The sequence below is a fragment of the Rhinopithecus bieti genome, unplaced genomic scaffold (assembly GCF_001698545.2).
Source record: "Rhinopithecus bieti isolate Rb0 unplaced genomic scaffold, ASM169854v2 scaffold_41610, whole genome shotgun sequence".
In the NCBI taxonomy this organism is placed as follows: domain Eukaryota; kingdom Metazoa; phylum Chordata; class Mammalia; order Primates; family Cercopithecidae; genus Rhinopithecus; species Rhinopithecus bieti.
Window position 1 is genome coordinate 54,939 of NW_016816816.1, and position 18,090 is coordinate 73,028.

General features: G+C 41.3%; 1 protein-coding gene across 1 annotated transcript in view; it reads right to left on the reverse strand.

The window, feature by feature from the left end:
- Nucleotides 1–357: 357 nt before the first annotated feature.
- The window catches only part of LOC108517394 (retinal guanylyl cyclase 2-like), a 45,016-nt gene continuing 27,283 nt past the window's right edge, over nt 358–18,090 (reverse strand). The window contains exons 8-13 of the mRNA XM_017855290.1: nt 16,771–16,945; nt 13,486–13,584; nt 9,910–10,004; nt 3,894–3,982; nt 3,713–3,801; nt 358–628 (exon numbers count right to left, since the gene is read on the reverse strand). Of these exons, the coding sequence (XP_017710779.1) occupies nt 3,714–3,801; nt 3,894–3,982; nt 9,910–10,004; nt 13,486–13,584; nt 16,771–16,945 (546 nt within the window). The 3' untranslated portion in view covers nt 358–628; nt 3,713. The remainder of the gene's footprint in view (nt 629–3,712; nt 3,802–3,893; nt 3,983–9,909; nt 10,005–13,485; nt 13,585–16,770; nt 16,946–18,090) is intronic.

Here is an 18,090-nt window from a genome sequence, read left to right on the forward strand (position 1 = left end):
AAAGAGACCGTGACAGTTTGGGAAAGATTTTGAAAAATGAGCAATAAGGAAACAAAGAAACTTCTTAGCCTTCAGTTATCCAAACAACACAATTAACCAGACTCTTCTCCCTCCTTCTTCCTTACGCATTCCAGCCAATTGAGGTCACAATAGACTGGGATTCAGATGTATGTTTGCTGAAGGTTTTTTTTTTTTTTTTTTCCTGGCCCTAATCTTATAGTATCTGAGTTATAAATTATGTTCATTAAATACTTTCTAGAGATTAAAACGAAATGAAAAAGAAAACATAGTGCCTCCTACATTTTTTCTGTGAAAATAGAGAGCTTCTCATCTTCATCCAAGTTGGGCCTGCTACTTTGGAATGACTAAACTTGGAGGTGGCTCTCTACTCTTCAATAAGGTTCACATCTATTGCAGTTTACATTCATACAGCCTTGCTAGTGATAGCTGGGTACTGAGCGAAACTTTTAAAAATACTTCCCAGTGTCCTGCTCACACCAGAATTAGGTCATCCTCAGAGGTGTAGTCATTCACTAATTTCTTGCCCAAGCAGAACAATTTGTTGAACTGAAGTGAGCTTTTCCATTGCCTCACCGAGAGAAGATTCAAATCTTGGAGCCCTTTGCCCCTGGGCGAGAGAAAGAAAAAACAGTAACCATACCTTATATATCCTAGGCCAAAACAGTAAGCATACCTTATATATCCCAGGCCAAAACAGTAAGCATACCTTATATATCCTAGGCCAAAACAGTAAGCATACCTTATATATCCTAGGCCAAAACAGTAAGCATACCTTATATATCCTAGGCCTTTCACAGGATTTCAGTATGAATGATTCCAAGCCCTACGCCACTATTATATTCCATAAACAGTTTGCAAATTGCTCAACTTTCCTGGATTGTTAAACAAATAAACATTATTACATGTGTCAGATTTGCATGATTAGACATTGCTATTTACAAGGGTTTTACAAATTTCGCAAAAAAAGATGGCATGTTAATATACAGGTGGTCTCAACTTACTAATGAGGTATGTTCTACACATTTATAAGTCGATGATTTGGAACTTGGAATGGCTTCCTCCATAGTAACAGTGCTGTGTGTGTGGTGGTCAGGTTTCTAGCCAGTCCACAAAGGCTGATTTAACCCACATGGAGCAGAGTTGTATTAAAGCTCTCGTGGGGGTCCTGGGTCCTGATAGCAGAAGGAAAATGTGCTTTCTCTCTATTCAGTGAGTCCAATAAAGACTCAAAAGGCTTAAAAGAGGTGGAATCTAAGCTAACTTTTCCATCTTCATACTTACTTTCACCTTTTTCCTATTTCCCAGGGATCCACTGCTTTTGTGTTATCCCAAGTCTGCCAGTGTGACCCTCTATTCTTCAAAACTGCCAACTTCGCCATTTCTCCTTGTCCTAATCAAAATAAAACTGCCAAATGCTACTGAACAGTTAGCTCAGTTCACCTTCATTATGATATGGGTGATTAATTGCTTCTCACCCTCAAAAAAGCACATCTATGATTAAAAGAGGGGGCTTATCAGCCCAAAATTAACCCCAGTTGGTGAAATGTTATGGAGAGTAACCAGATGATACAAAAACCAGGTTTGAGAAGTAGTGGATATTTGGGGACACAAGGTAAGAGTTATCAGGTAGGGCCCTGCTTGAGAGGCAGCCCCTATAATCACTTCACCAAAGCTGTGCCCCTTTCATAGCAGTTTTCATCCTTCCTGTCCAACCTCACGGGGCTCTCTTAAAGGTTTCAAGTTTTTCCTCAACATCTCTTACGATGGTGGCAGCAAGTCAGTGGCATTCATAGGTGTCATAGGTCTTTTGTGAGCTGGGTCTATCCCAGTAAGTGTCAGCTTGTAAATTCATAGAAAGTTGGAAATATTTTGGAATAGGCAGTGTTAGCAAGTAACAGCAACATAGGCATGCTTGGATTTAGGACAAGCCTTCTGAAATTTGTCAGGGGTGTACTTCTTGGGGACTTTTGTGATTTGTATAGGCCACCAAGGCCATGTGGTCAGTTAACAGGCTGATTGAAGTACATGTGTTAATGAGGCCAGGACCAGAAGTGGAATCCTCTCTTGACCCAATGGCTTCAATCTGTTCCATATATCTACAGTACACAGAAGCTGGCCCTTTGTCAAGGGGTTCCAGATGAGTGAATTTACAAATGACCTAAGCAACATTCATCTGTATGTCAGGAAAGCACTACCAAGCACACAGCCAATGATGGTGAGTTGCAGTATTTTGTGCTGCAAACTCCAACACATTCTTAGGAATGGATGGGTTCTTGTACAGTGCCTCCAATGCCACACTACCCTTCCAAAGGGATAAATCCTTCAAGAGCTTCCAAACACTTTCCTGAAGAGAAAGAGAGAGAGAGAGAGGAGAGAGAGAGGAGAGCGGGAGAGGGGGAGAGGGAGAGAGGGAGGAAAAGAGAGAGAGAGAGAGGCTAGAGAGTATGTGTCTGGATCTGTGTGTGTGTCTGTCTGTGTCAGAGGTTGTTCCTGTGTTTCCCTACTCAAAGGAAAGAATGTTTCCGGAAATTGGAAGACTGTAGAACAAATCCTGGCCCCAGGTGTCAGGGAGTCAGAGGGTGATGCAGGAGGCTGCAGAAGAGCCACACACTCAATACAGAAGCCTTTGTAATGCATAAATGTTTACAACTAGTTCAGGGTACCTGTTATTGTTGCAGAAGTGAAGATGTATTGGGGTTTCCTTAGGACAGAAACAGTCACAAAGAATCAACAAAGTCATCAGAGGTCAGTAGGAGAATATGAAAATATGTGGATGCCTTTAGTAGTTGCTGCTAGAATTGTGATTATTCTGGGACAGGTTAGAGAACAAGGGAGCAGGAGTATGTGGAGATGTCTTAATGTTTACCTTAGAATCTTGTGATTTCCAAGGATATGTGGAGGGAGCGAAGTGTTTCAGGGTCAAAGTTTCCATGGAAGAGAGAATAAGAAAGCAAGATTTAAAAAAAGAAAAAAACAAAAAGCAAACACGATAAAGAAGATAACAGATACTGAGAAGAGACAAAGAACACAATGGATTCCTCAGAGATAAATATGGATAAATATGTGGAGAGAATTCCTGATAATTAGGTGGTTGTTGCTGCTTCAGAATTGTACCATCCTAGTAGGGGAGGAAGGATGGGAGAAATTGTCCTGAATACAAGCCAGGCAGTTAAAGAGTAGCCAGTCTTATTTTGCTTGGCAAGGCCAGCCGTGAAAGGGATCAGGCAGTGCCTCCGGAGGAAATGACATAAACATCCCCTCCAAGGTGGTCTTGCCAACAGATCCCAGGAACAGCAGGTAGTCCTATTACTATTGCCTAGACAGATGTAAGTCTCTAAAGATCTGATGTGGCTCACCATGTGGCCCAGGTGCTCAATAATAAAAGAGACAGGTGTACCTACCTGATAACTGGATAGCAAGGCCAGCTTTGTTAGCATTCAAATGTGTTGTCAGGGCAAGAGGCAAGAGTCTCTCTTGGGCCAGGGCAGACAACTTCCCTCAGGTGCAGTTCACCCTGCAGCAGGCCTCCCCACAACAAGGTTTTCACCCATTTTATTAGAGCGTGGAAATTCGCCAGCTCCATCACACTATACCAACAGAGTGTAGGCTGACACTGGCATGCATGCCAAGGGAAGCCCCAGATTTGAAAATTTGGCAAGCTGCTGTGTTCTGTTTTCCTCCTGGCCATTACCTTATGGCTTGTTTCTCACCAACTGCCTTTCTGCTTTTCTTCTTTGGAAGGCTGCAATTTCCACTGGTTGTAGGCCATGGCCCACTTGCCTGCAGGGCAGGGGAGACATCAAATAGGTAGTGAAGAAAGTGTGGCAGAGTATGGCATAGGAAGACTCCAATTAAATGTGAACTCCACTTACCCATCTTTGTCCACTGGTGGGGGCACAGGAAGGGGCTTCGTGAAGCCTTTTTTCCCAATCAGCCAGAAGGTCTCCTCTGTGCCTTTGCCCTTATTATAGAAAACATGAAAAATCTTAAGCATGTTATAATCAATATTCCAAAAAGATACAAGCATTCAGGTTGGCTCAGAAATTGCCTCACCACTCCCTGAAGTCTTCCTCCCTACGGGGCTGAGCCAGAGCAGCCAGATGAAAAGTGAACACCATATCAAGCTGTCATCCAGATGCTTTGTCTCGCGCCACCGTATAGCTTCATCATTGGGAATGTGTGGATGTTTGGCTTCACAGCAACCAAATGTCTGGATGCCCAGTTGAAGATTTTGTATATCATTTGTGCCCTGATCTTTTGGCATTAGGCAAGCCATTGTCTTCTGTATCTAGGGTACATATATTCAGATTCTACCTACCTCCTTACCCTCTCACTAAATGGCTCTCACCAAACCCAAAAAGAGAGTAGAAATAGAAAACAGGCTGTTAAATTTTAAGCCTAAATTATCCTGGCTATTTTGAGAGGTCTACATTTGTGCAGTGTTCTTTTCTTCCAGCCAAGGGACTCTCACAGGTAGGGCAAGACCCCAAGTTGGCCTCCATTTATAGCTCAGTTAGTTGGTTGTCAAGAACCACAGGTCTGAGAAGAGAAAAGGAGTGGACACTCAAGCTAGTCACCCCAGGGCCTGAGTGATGACCTCAGAGGAGTCAAATTTTCTGCCTCTGTTCTGCCTTCCTCTCTTTCCAGTAAACTTTCCTCTCAATGTGCTTCTCTCTCCTCCTTTCATCTGTTCTCTCATTTCCTCTAATCCATAAGAAAAAAATGTGTTTACCAAGACTGAGGAAAGTAATGGGATGTGTTTCCAACTCATTAATCTGAAATATGGTCCCACTCTCAGCAGCTCTCATTTGGAGCAGTTCTGAATTGTTTAACTTAGAAATTCCAATTAGATTTGCCCCCTTTAAATATCAAATCCACTGTTTCCTATTTTACATCACATATATTTATCCCTTAACAATAATGACAACGACCATAATAATTAGCACATTTAATTGGAGAATCTCAAAGTATTTTGCAAATATTTGATTCAAGGCTTGAACAAGCCTTCTATGAGGCAAGTAGAAAGAGCATACCACTGTAGTCCAACCTCCATTAACTGGCATTAGACTCTCCCTAAGTCTCAAACAGTTCAAATAATTGGACTATTTGAGCCTACTCTGTTTTCAGAAGAGGTAAACAACTTGAAAATATATTCCTTCACTCATTCTTTCATTTATCCCACTCCTTCTGTACTAGGGCTGGAAATACAGAGATGGCTCCATCCTTAAGGAGCTCACAGTATGGTTAAACACAACCATTAGGCCATGTTTTAGGCCCTAAACACATTAAGCCCAACTCTTCTGCTTCCAAAGCTTTTTCTTTTTACACGGTACCTAGTGTAGTGTCTTATACAGACAGTTGCCCAGTAAATAATCAGACTGTTTCATTAATTGAAACTCTCAGCCCTTGTGCACTTGGAATACTCAAGGTGCCATTGGATCTTATTCTGGAAAAACATACTATTAAAGTTCAAACTCAAGAGTCCCCCACCCTCAGCCATATTTGACTGTTTGTCTTGAGATCTACAGGCTATCAGGACAGCACGCCAATCTCCAAGGAGCTTTGTAGATGCCAGAATTGTCCAAAGATTTGGGTGGGTCTTAGGACACACTGGGATGCCAAAACTAATGGTTGCAAAAGAGGATGGAAGTGTTATGGACTCAGGCAAGCTTCCAAATCAGAGTATGCAGGGGAGCTCCAGGGGCCCTCTGAGGTTTTGGAGCCCATCCAAAAGAATTCTTAGAATCCTAGTTCTCTGTTTACCTACCTGACTTCCACAATTTTGCTAAAGGGAAAAAAAGAGAGAAAACAAGTATGGCAACAACTAAAGCCTGAAGCAAACTCTTTGACCCAATATCAATCCCTAAGCAATCCTAGAGATCCCCCAATTAATAGCATCTTACTTTAGCATGATGCTTCCGAGACATTTTGGTTATCTCCAATCTTACTTAATCCTCACAAAAATCTAGAATATAGGTTAATTATTAATCCCATTCTGTGAATGGGGACACTGAGGTTCCTGGAGATTAAATGACTTGTCAATAAATAGGCACAACTGGGACTTGAACCCATCTCCTAGACACCAAATTTTAAATGCTCTTCCTTCCATACCACAAAACTTCTCCAACACACTGGAGTCAAAAGGCAGATCTAGAGGCCAAAAAGCAACTATTGGGAAATTTGAAGCTTGTGAGATTAATGAGCTTCCTGATAACCACAAGTCAGATGAGGCCTCAATGTGGACAAATGAAAGCACGGAGAGAGGGTGAAATTACTTGTCTGATGTCAGACATTAAGTCAGTTATGGGGCAAGAATTTGAGGCAAAACTTTCTGACCTTCATGGATCTGTCAATACAATCTCACCATTTCTTAATTCAGTTGCTGGTGTGTGTGCATGTGTGTGCTTATATGCACACATGACTGCTTGTGTGTGTACGCTAGGGGTTGGGGTACGAGTAGAAAAGATTGGGGAAAATAAAACAAACACTAATACTTAGGAACCTGAGAACCAAATACTGTTTAACCCCAGAATTCAAAGATAAGTTCAGAAAGTGCCCACCTCTAGAATGTAAATTAGTACAGCCATTATAGAAAACAGCATGAAGATTTCTCCAAAAAGTTAAAGTAAAATTACCATATGATCTAGCAATTCTACTCAAAATATTGGAATTAGTTTGTCAAAAAGATATCTGCACTCCCATGTTCATTGCAGCACTAGGCACAATAGCCAAGTTATGGAATCAACCTGTTTATCAACAGATGAATGGATAAAAAAAGTAGCGTATACACACAATGGAATACTTTTCATCCTTTAAAAAGAAAGAAATTCTATCACTTGTGACAACATGAATGGAATTGAAGAATGTTTGCTAAGTGAAATAGGCCAAGCACAGAAAGGCAAATACTGCATGTTCTCATTTATATGTGGAATCTAAAACAATTGAACTAATAGAAGCAGAGAGTAGAATGGGGGTTACAGAAGCCAAAGGTGGGTGAAATTAAGAGATGATGGTGTAAGAACACAAAATCTGTTCAGATAGACAGGAGGAATATGTGTGATTTTTTTCAGCTCTATTGCATATCATAGTGAATATAGTTAATAATGTTGTACATTTCAAAATCACTAAGCAAATGCATTTCAAATGCTGCTACCACAAAAGAAATGTTAAGTATTCGAGGTGATGGATATGTTAACTGGTTTGATTGAATTATTCCACATTGTATTACTAAATCATAACATCACTTTGTACCCCATAAAAATACACAATTATTAATTGTCAGTTTACGATAAAAAATTACAAAGTATTTATAAAGTGTCCACCTCTGACAACAACAACATAAACTGGCTGAAGAGCAATCATTTGAGAAAGTCTCCTCAGAATGTAACTCTACGTAAAAGCTTCTGATAAATACAGCTGATAAGCCTAGATATATACAAAAATCTCAGCAAGGAGCTCCACACTTGTCAGAAAAACAGTGACTGAAACAGGACTCATGTACGAGAAGAGGTAAGACAGTGACTTATCACTAGCCCATCAGGAGAGAAATATTGAAAAAGCAGAACTGGCCAGCTAGGCATTGATAATTTGTTGCCAGTATAGAAGAGGGGGTTGAAGTGGGCAATGGGCAGTGGGCACAAGAGGCCGAGCTTCTCATCTCTAAATGAGTCCTCCCCCAAGCTACTTCAGCTTCCTCACTTTGTTCTCTTTCTTTGTAACCTCAACCCAGCCAATTACTCAACTGCCCTATGTTCTCCTCTCTCACCCAATTAATCCATGTTTTTGATTCCACTAAGGGGATGAAACATAAAGTGTCATCAACCTAGTGGAGGAGATGGGGTGGGGGGAAGAATGTTCTTACTGGATACAAACCTTGAGCCCAAGAGAAAAGGCTTTAATGGAGGAATTTCAAACATCAGTCAGTTGGAAGGAAAAGACATTTCTAGCCATCAACTTTGAAATCACACCGGGCTCACCATCAAATGTGATATTTCTGCCCCATGTACTAGAACAACTCTTGCTTCTAGTAGCACAGAGTGGATGAGGAGTGAAAATGTTGAATCAGAATTTCTGAAGTGTGCTGGTGACATGGTCTTATTGGGGGTATATTGCATGTCCCTGGTGGACCAGAAACCCCATGCCCCCCAGCCCCTATGATGCAATGTACGACACCTGTTTCTGGTGGGGAGGTAGAGGGTACAGACACAGAAAGGATCCCTCTGCCTCTCCTGACCTTTCCTTGGGCCTTACTTCCTCTCCTCTTCCTTGTTCTCATTGCCCCTTCCTTTCCTCTGAGGCTCCCTCTTCTCTTCCCTCTTAATCTCTCCTCCTCATAAGGACCCTGACACAATAACCCAGGCCCAATGTGGCATCAGGGAAAGGCTCCTCTTCCAACCTGCTACATAATGTTCCCAAATTCCCTGGGGTTGAGGAAACCATGAAGCTGCAAAGGACCCTTTTGAAGTTAAGTCCTGATTTTGTACTTGAAACACCCAAAGATGTGAGTGCTCCTGAACTGAATTTGTGGGACAATAAAAACCATGGGGACAGGGATGCATTTTCGTTTTCAGTTTCAAAAGTGGCAACTCCTCAGTTTTAAATGAGGGATCTCTGCCCAGCAATGCAGAGGAAAAGGTCTTCAGGAAACCAAGCTGCATTTCTACTCCTCTGTTGAAATATGACATAATGTATAGAAGGATCACAAAAGCTTTGGACAGTTAGATTTGCTGCCCAAGTAATATCCCTGTCCCCATCATTTCACTGTCTGAGTTCTCTGCAAGAGGTGGGAAAGGAACCTCTGTCCCCTTGTAAGTGACTCATCCAACCTACTGGAAGATACTAATGACCTATTGGAAGGAAAAAACTAGGACTCGCCATAGGAGGAAGTTATCAACTAGAATTAGACCTTCCAAATTTTAACGTCTAAAATCTAGCTACATGTAACTTGCCACCATGTAGAAAAGGAATGCCAAAGTCAGAAGCTAATTGTGCATCACTTAGTGCCCTGCTCTTGCTTTGCCCAAAAATAATCACTGAGAAAATCATCTTCATGGAGCCTGATGTCATGGAAAGGTCGCTAAAAAGGAAGTCAGGCTTCCTGAGTCTTGACCTGATTCTGCTATCAGTTGACGGTGTGACCCTGCTCAAACTACTTCACCTCTCTGGACCTTGGTTCTTCATCTGAAAATGAGGGAGTTAGATTGTTATATCACTGAGGTCTCTTACAACTGGGTCAACCGGTGGTCTTTGGGTCATTCAGAAATAGATAAATAGAATGTAGTGGAAATGGCAAAAAAGAGAAAACTAAAATTATTGTAATCCTATATCTCAGGTCAAGCGATAACTCTAACAGGGAAAAAGGAGTTACAAAATGTTCATCTTTCATAGAAACTGACTTTGTTCCTCCTGGTTTCTTAGGGAAAGAAAACATCTCTCTGCAAATAGTGTGCCAATGGGTGCCTTTCACCCAGGAAGGTTGGCCGCTGAGAAAGTGAATAGAAAATCCAAACTAACAAATACTGTGGCTTATTGAACAATGGCTGGCACTGCCAAAGAGTGAACAAATGCAGGTTAGAAAATGTAAATAATAGTGCAGCTCATTGGAAAGCCAAATTCTGTGCAGTTCTTTAAGACAGAAAGATACAACTTACAGTCTGAAAAACGCAGAAAAAATCTCAATACTCCTCCCCACTGTAGCCATATTTTAAAGAGAAGAAAATTGAGGCAAAATGGAGCCATCTTTTGGGAACCCCAAATGGGGCTGAAGATTCTGCCCAAGTGATAGCTCTGAGTATCAGACTCCCAGGTAAACTCTTTTAGGAGACCATGACCTCTCCAGAAGCAGGTGTATCCAAATAGTCTGGCTCAAAAAACAAAAAGACACTATACCTTGAGCTCTGTTCTTCCTCGAAGCTCCATTTCATAGCCCTCACTCAGATTTTGAAGAATTGTAACAGTGCTGAGACTGACATGAATGCGATAAGCTGCAAAAGAAGGAGAGACATGATTTGAGCTCCTTTCTTTTTTTTTTTTTNACAGAAAAGGAAGCCTGAGGTCAGACCGAGTCAAGTGGAGGACTCAGAGGAGCTCGATTAAAGGTTCTATCCAAAGAAGAGAGTCTTTGTAAGCACACATGTAAACTTCAAGTTTCTAGTTGTCACATTAAAAAGAAACAGGTAAATTCTTTTTATTTTTATTTTTTTTTATTTATTTAATTTTTGAGACGGAGTCTCAGTCTGTCGCCCAGGCTGGAGTGCAGTGGCTGGATCTCAGCTCACTGCAAGCTCCGCCTCCCGGGTTCACGCCATTCTCCTGCCTCAGCCTCCCGAGTAGCTGGGACTACAGGCGCCCGCCACCTCGCCCGGCTAATTTTTTTGTATTTTAGTAGAGACGGGGTTTCACCGTGTTAGCCACGATGGTTTTGATCTCCTGACCTCGTGATTCGCCCAAAGTGCTGGGATTACAGGCTTGAGCCACCGCGGGCCTCCCAAAGTGCTGGGATTACAGGCTTGAGCCACCGCGCCCGGCCTGGAGCTCCTTTCTCATTGGTAAAATTAATGAGAAAATATCAACGTAATAAATGTCTTCACTTGTAAATGGACTGGACCATTAGCAACGTCCTGAGAGAGGTTTACTTAGGGTTTCACAAGAGGTGGAGAGGGAGTGATGGCCTTCCTCACCAGGTCCAAATAAGGCATTAGTTGTAGCACCTATCAGCCTCCTAGACACTATCTCAAATGAAAGGCCATGCAATAGAAAGGTGTTAATTTAACTCAAAGGTTGAGATGGAGAAACCAGCATCTACTGTGCTCTCAGCTGAAACGTGGCGTCATTTGAAGAAAGTTTGACTTCAGCAGCTTCTTTCACAGGCTGCTACTATGGCTGAACTCTCATGCTTTACATATCTTAAGAGGCAAAAGGATGTCTTTTTCATATGCATTCTTACAACTATCTCTCAACACTGCTATACTGAAAAATAAAACATCAATGAGAAATATGCCAAGAACTCTTTCAACAAATATTTTGTGAAGACTGTACATTTATAGCTGACCTTTGGGTGGGGGCACCTAGCTGTGTCTACACATGAATGTACTATTTTCCAACCAATGATCTCAATCTGGGATAAGAGATTTACATGGGGAACTGCCACATTAAAATTTTATTTAGAACCTAAGAGTAATTATTTGATGAAGAATAATCACTTGTTCACTCAGGTAAGATCCTTGACATTTCTAAAAACTGTCACCCCATGAAGCAAGACCTTGTTGAGGTTGAGTCTTAAATGAAAGTCCAAGGCTAGTTTTCACACATGCTTGAGAAAATCATTTAAAAATTTAAAAAAAGCTGATTACAACCTGAGTAGGAAGGCATGGCTTGAGAGACCTGCAAGGATTTTCTGCTGCGTATACTCACAATGTCTTTCTTTCTCTTGATAGCTCAGTACTGTTGTTTGTTTGTGTCTTCCTCATTAACTCATGATCACCCAAAGCCCTTATTCAAAAAAGGTTGTCCTATTCCTAAAATATACATGCCCAGCCAGTATATTCCTAGCCAGTCCTATGTGTGCATCCCACAAGCATCTGGTCTTCAGAGAACCTTTCAGTAATCTTGATAGTAGGGAACACACAGCTTAAAAGAGAGATAGCTCATACCAACGACCATCCACTTGTATGGTAAGGAGAATCACTCCAGGACTGGGTCACGAGTCACTTCCATTCCAGAATCTCAGTGGTTTCAACTGAGCACAAAGGAGATATTGATGAAATAATGTTTTTATTAATAGATGTGTGACATGTCCTGATTTCATATCCAATGTGAGGAGAGGCTACCTCTCTACAGATCTCCATTCAGTTGTGGAGCTTAATGTCATACTTGGGTCATAGTCATTAGCTTTTAGAAAAGCACATTAACCAGCTCCTTTAGCACAGAGAGCATGTGTGTATACTTCTTTGTATGCTTCACAATAACTTCCTTGCACAGTCAGTGCTTAATAAACTCCTGCTGTGGGTGATTCACTCCATTTTCTTCTTCCTAGCTGATCACTGGGTAAGGAGCTGTCTAAATCTCAAAATTCAATTTCTGGTCTCAACTTTGTATTTCCAATGTGAAATGTGTGGAGTTTTCCCTGGTTCAGACCAGAATATGACTTCAGCCTTCTACAAGCTTACATCAGTCCAGAATATTGTGCCAAATCTGCATTGCAGTTCCATGATAAATTTCACTTCATCTTGGGTTGCACTTTAAGAGTAAAATCATATGCAAAACCATATTCATGCAGCAGTTCCTGGATGGCTACTTCCATGGCCTCTGCCATATCTAAGGAGTTTGAAGACTTTCCCAGATGTCAGAAAATTTATTCTGACAACAGCTTCTAAGTTCCATACTGCCTCCTTAATCATGGCTGCACAGGCTAGATTGACTAAGACTGGACCCATTGTGTAAGCCTGTTTCTACACATGAGTGATGGGAAGTGGGGTCAGACAGGGCACCACCCACTGTTATACAGGCCACCATAACATCAGGGACTAGTTTGAGTATATTGCTGAAGTTTAGGAAGAACTTTTCTTGCCAGAGCCAGAGCTTCTAAGGGCTTAAGTGGTTTCTTCCCTTTTTTGGTATAAAATCCATGAAAACTGCATATAGAATTTGATGTTATTCTCTATGCTCTTCCTATAATAGCATAAAAAATGCTTTGCTCAACCATGATATAAGCAAAAGGCACATTGTGATTCTGTAGTGGCAGTAAATAACCAAGTAAGAGTTGAGCCAGCATCTTACAAACAGACAAATGGCATATGGTTTGTACAGTTTTCTTTTCAAAGAAGCAGAGAAGAAATGGTATCTTTGATACTATGCCTGTTTTGATAGAAGCTAAGGGTTTTATATACAGGGAAGTTGTAATAAATTATTTCAGAATTCCAAGCTACTTGGATTTAGGGATTATTGCTAGCTAAGTTCTAGAGGGCTATTTGATGAAGCCAGAACTCCTGGGGTCCTAACTGGTTCAAAAAGGGGACTGCAACAGCAAACAGTAGCCAACTGGGAGGCAGCTGGCTTCAGTGTGTCTCCACAAACTAGTTGAAAAATGGAAAATGTCAGTCCCTCATGTAGTTCTTTTCTCAACATGACTCCCACAAACCCACAAGCCCGGCCAATTTTTTTCTTTACCCAAAATACTATTTTAGTTGTTTTTATCAAATTGAGTGGCTGTTTTGGTGTCACTTAGCTACAGCTTCATTTCTAGAACAAGAAAGGTACATGTTCAGTCCAACATCACCCCCTACTGGTTTGCCATTAGAGACCAGGAAAATGTGTGATAAATCTCAATCTTCTCAAATTATCTTTTATTTTTCTTTAAAACATTAAAACATCAAGTACCCTGCTCTCTTTCACCTCTGTGAAGAAGAATTACCTTCTCAATAGCAGGATGGTGCCATCCTATCCATCCCTCTATTAGGTACTCACGTAAGCCTGTTGATTCCATCCGAGAAGCTGTGTTCACAGTGTCTCCAAACAAGCAGTATCTGGGCATGGTGAGGCCCACCACTCCAGCAACAACCGGCCCTGTAGAGTAGCAGGGGGTTGGAATTACAGTCAACAGGTACGCACCCAATGCTAATAGAGGAATGGTACAAAGAGGAAGGAATGTATCTTTGTAAAAGAATAAAAGTTGCCATCATATAGCTCTGGGAATCTGAAGAAAGACATAATGAGTAATGAACTCTTTGCCCTACAAGAAAGTAAATTTATAACAGTGCAGACATGACTGCCCTTCTGATTTGTACCTTTGTTCCAAGTAACAGTTACACCCAAGATGCTTATATCTGTCAACAGGGACAAATAAGTATCAAACCCAAATCAGAAAGGCCTGGACAGGGACTCAGGGTCCAAACATGTTTGTTGTAAGGAAAAAAATGTAATTTTTCTCGTGCCTTAGCGCTGGAAGAAAGACTTTCATGGGTTTATCTGGCTCCCAAACTGTGTCTATCAATTATTCTAAAACATTTCAAAAATCTGAAAACAAATAGAGTTCATTTTCAATTGTCTGTGTTGGGGCATGGAAAAGCAGTATGTATAAATAAATAATCAAAGAATATTTTGCATTTAGAATTTTTTTGTTCTTACATTTTAATATGGCTGTGTTAAGTGTTCAAGATAATTGAGAAAACTTCAGCAGCCATACTGAAAAGTCAGTTTGGGAGTATCCAGAAAGTTCTTCACCTTCACCTTTCTGGTTTCTGCTCTGATTTTTTTTTTCCTAAAAGAGATGGGGTCTCACTATATTTCCCACGCTGGTATCAAACTCCTGAGCTCAAGTGATCCTCCCACCTCGGCCTCCCAAAGTACTGGGATTACAGGTGTGAGCCACCATGCCTGGCTTTCTGCTCTGTTTTTATGGCTAGGCACCAAGGGGAATAAAAAAGAAAAGTAACACATAGTCTCAGTTCTCCAGGAATTTATAGTCTAATTGAAGAGAAGATACTATCAAAGAGGAAGCAATTAAGCAGTAACCCAAGACAACACATGGCTGAGGCAAGAAGCACAGACAGAAGTGCTATAATAGTTCAGAAAATGGGGGGAGGTGCTTATTAGGACCTGACTCAATCAAGAAGGATCCAGTGGAGACGGTAGGATTCGATCTAGGTCTTGATGGGTAAGTAAGATTTGAACAGTGGAAAAGAGACATAAATCAAAGGCCTGTGGTTGGGATTGAACATGTAATTTGGGAAGCTCTTAGAGAGAACAGTCTGCCTAGTTCACATGGCTCGGGAGAAACTGGAGACAAGGTTGGATTAAGTGGGTTGAACAAGATGGAGAATCTTGAACCACTAGAGAATTTTGAGCAAGGAATTACATGATCTTTTTTCTCAGATCAGTGTATAAAATGCACTGAAAGGGGAAAAAGTAAAACCAGGGAAAACCTTTAGATGGCTGCTGCAGTAATCCAAGCACAAGGTACTTAAAAGGAGGCAATGATAAGAAGTGGATGGCCACGAAGTAATAAGAGAGACGTAAAAGAATCAACAGACTTGTTGGCTGTCTGATTGACAACCATGAGAAAATTGCCATGGGCTTGTGAGTTTATGCTGATTTGTGGAAAAAGATGACTTGAAGTTTTAAATATGTTAAATTTGAAATAATGGTGAATGCTTCAAGAAGATGTAGGCTGAGGGGGGTTGGAAATGTGAAACTGAAGCACAGATGACAGATGAGGGCTTTTCTCTAAAAGAAAAAATCAAACACCTGCTATGTGCTAAGAACTCTGGATACAAACTTGAGTAAGATATGCTTCCTGCCACCAAGGAGCTTAAAGCCTAATGGAAGGACAGACAAGGAAACACAGATTATGCTGATGACTATGAGAAGGATGGATGGTAAGGGGCAAGAGTGGAAGCAAGAAGATGCTACTGCAGTTATCCAGGCGAGAGATGTTGGTGTCCTAGGCTTGGGTTGTGAGAGTGAAGAAGAGACAAGATAGATCAATACATATTTAAAAGGTAAAGTGTTCAAGACTTAGTAGTTAGTTGAATGTTAAAGGTCAGAGTAAGGGAGGAGTCAAAGAGAATGACTCCCAAGACTAACTGGAGAAACTAGGTCAATGGTGGTACCACCAACTGAAATAGAGAATAAATATAAGAAGAGCAGGAAGTTTGTATGAGTAAAAAATAATTCTGTTTTAGATGTGTTGAGTCTAAGGTCCGTGTGGAACATTCAGGTGGGCATATCAGCAGGAAGTTTGATATAGAAGGCTGAAGCTTAAGTGAGAAGACTGCACTAAAGCTGTGGAGTTGGAAGTCATCAGCATACAAGTGGTAGTTAAACCACAGGTATGAATGAGATCACCCATGAGAGTATGTAGGAGGAGAAAAAAAGTGCATCATGACAGAACACTGGAGAATACCAATATAAGGGACAAATAGAGACACAGACTGTGGTAGAAAATGAAAGTCAGGTTGCTGTGGGTTGAGTAATCAATTAGAGGTGATACATGCAGACAGCAAAGAGATCACAAGACTGAGAGCTTTGCAGAAAATGTTAGAGAACAGGAAGAGTCAAGAGAACCAGTAAATAAAGTGAAAAGCAGCATTCACAGAGTGAGGAGCATGTCATAAAAGCCAATTAAGAAGCGTTTTAGGGAGGCTTGTCATGAATTCCAGATGCCGCAGAGGTAAAGGCAGACAAGGATTGGGGAAAGTGGTGAGAACTGAAGTCAGATTGCAAAGGGGCTAAGGAGGGACTGGACAGTGAAGAAATGGCACAGTGGATGTCATTCATTTTTTTAAAGAAGTTTGGTAGGAAAGGGGTAAAAAGGATGGGGGAAGGAAAGGAGCCTAGAAGAGCAGAGCAAAGAGAAAAAGGTAGGGAGCGGATACAGAAGCAAGAGGAGCTAGTAGGTAATGAATATGGGAGGAAAATAGTTCCGAAGTTGGGATTTTAATTAATTAAATGAATTATCCTAACTACAAGATACACTTGTTGATTTTATAGCATAGTCAAACATGGAAATATTGCCTCTAACCAAAATGGTAGATTAAAAGGGTTTAGTACCGGAACAAGGAGCTGCTGCCCACTGTGTTAGTGCAGGTACTGGGAGGAGAGTAAACTTGGGTAGGCATAAAGGAATTATGCAGCCCTGGACACCTGGATAATCCAGTGGCCAGGAATCAGTGGAGAGCTATCTTTTTCCCTTTCTTTTTTAGTCTTCCTAGAGGCACATAAGAATGTTTCCTTACTTTAACTGGTTATTACCTGAGTGCAGGCCAATTCGAATTCGGACTGGCACCTCTGGCATGTGCCGCATCTTGAAAGTGCCCACAGAGCTCAAGATATCTAAGGACATGTTTGCAATCTCAGCTGCATGCCTACTGCCATTCCTCTTCGGGAGGCCTGAAGCCACCATGTAGGCATCTCCAATGGTCTCTACCTGGGAATTAGGAAAAATAGAATTAGCAAACAACTTATTTGTGCTTTTTTTTAGCACAGAGCTGTAAGGGTATAATGGAGGCCAGGTGGTTTTGTTGTAAAGTGAGAAAGGCAGAGAGGGACTGTCAATGATCCACAAGTCTGGCTGCATGTTAGAATTGCTTAAGGAGCTTTATTAAAAATACTGAAGTCTAGGCCCCACACCAAGAGATTCTGAAATAAGTATAGCTACCTCACAGGCTCCTGATTGACCTTAGAAAAACACCAGGCTCTGAGACATTTGTGGGGAAGAGAAAAGGGAGATTTCTAGGACTGTCCCTAGGGTGTCCATGGGGGAGCATCTTAGGAGAAGGTGGCTATGATGCTTCCCAGAAAACATTTCTATAGATTATTTGGGGTAAATAAGCTAGGGTAGCCTTAAGGAAAATATAGGGAAAGGGAAAGGAAGAACAAGCCTGTTCCCTCTGCTTTGCCTTGCTAATATGATGAAGTTAGTTTTGCTGGCCTAGTGGGTATAAGAAATTAGTCTCTTCCCACCAGTTACCTCCTCCTCTCCTACTGCTACCTCCCTAAGGAGCAGCAGTACTGGCCCTCAGCTGCTTTGCAGGGGATGGTTAGGGCTGGACACTTGAAAAAAAGGGAAATCTATGCTCCTCGCCTTCCCCACAGAAGTGTGCTCACTGTTTTAGATAACCAGTAAGTTGAAACTTTTCGGGTAAATCCAAAAAATAACTAAGCTGAAGGGACTTTTTATGAAATGTGCCAGTCAGACTGTGTTACAAGTTTGAATCCAGTTAAAACCCATGTGTTCCTGGAGAACTGCACCCACAGAATACAACAGTTAAGAACAGTTAGAATGGCAATCATTAAGAAGTCAGGAAACAACAGGTGTTGGAGAGGATGTGGAGAAATAGGAACACTTTTACACTGTTGGTGGGATTGTAAACTAGTTCAACCATTATGGAAAACAGTATGGCAATTCCTCAAGGATCTAGAACTAGATGTACCATATGACCCAGCCATCCCACTACTGGGTATATACCCAAAGGATTATAAATTATTCTACTACAAAGACACATGCACACGTATGTTTATTGCGGCACTATTCACAATAGCAAAGACTTGGAATCAACCCAAATGTCCATC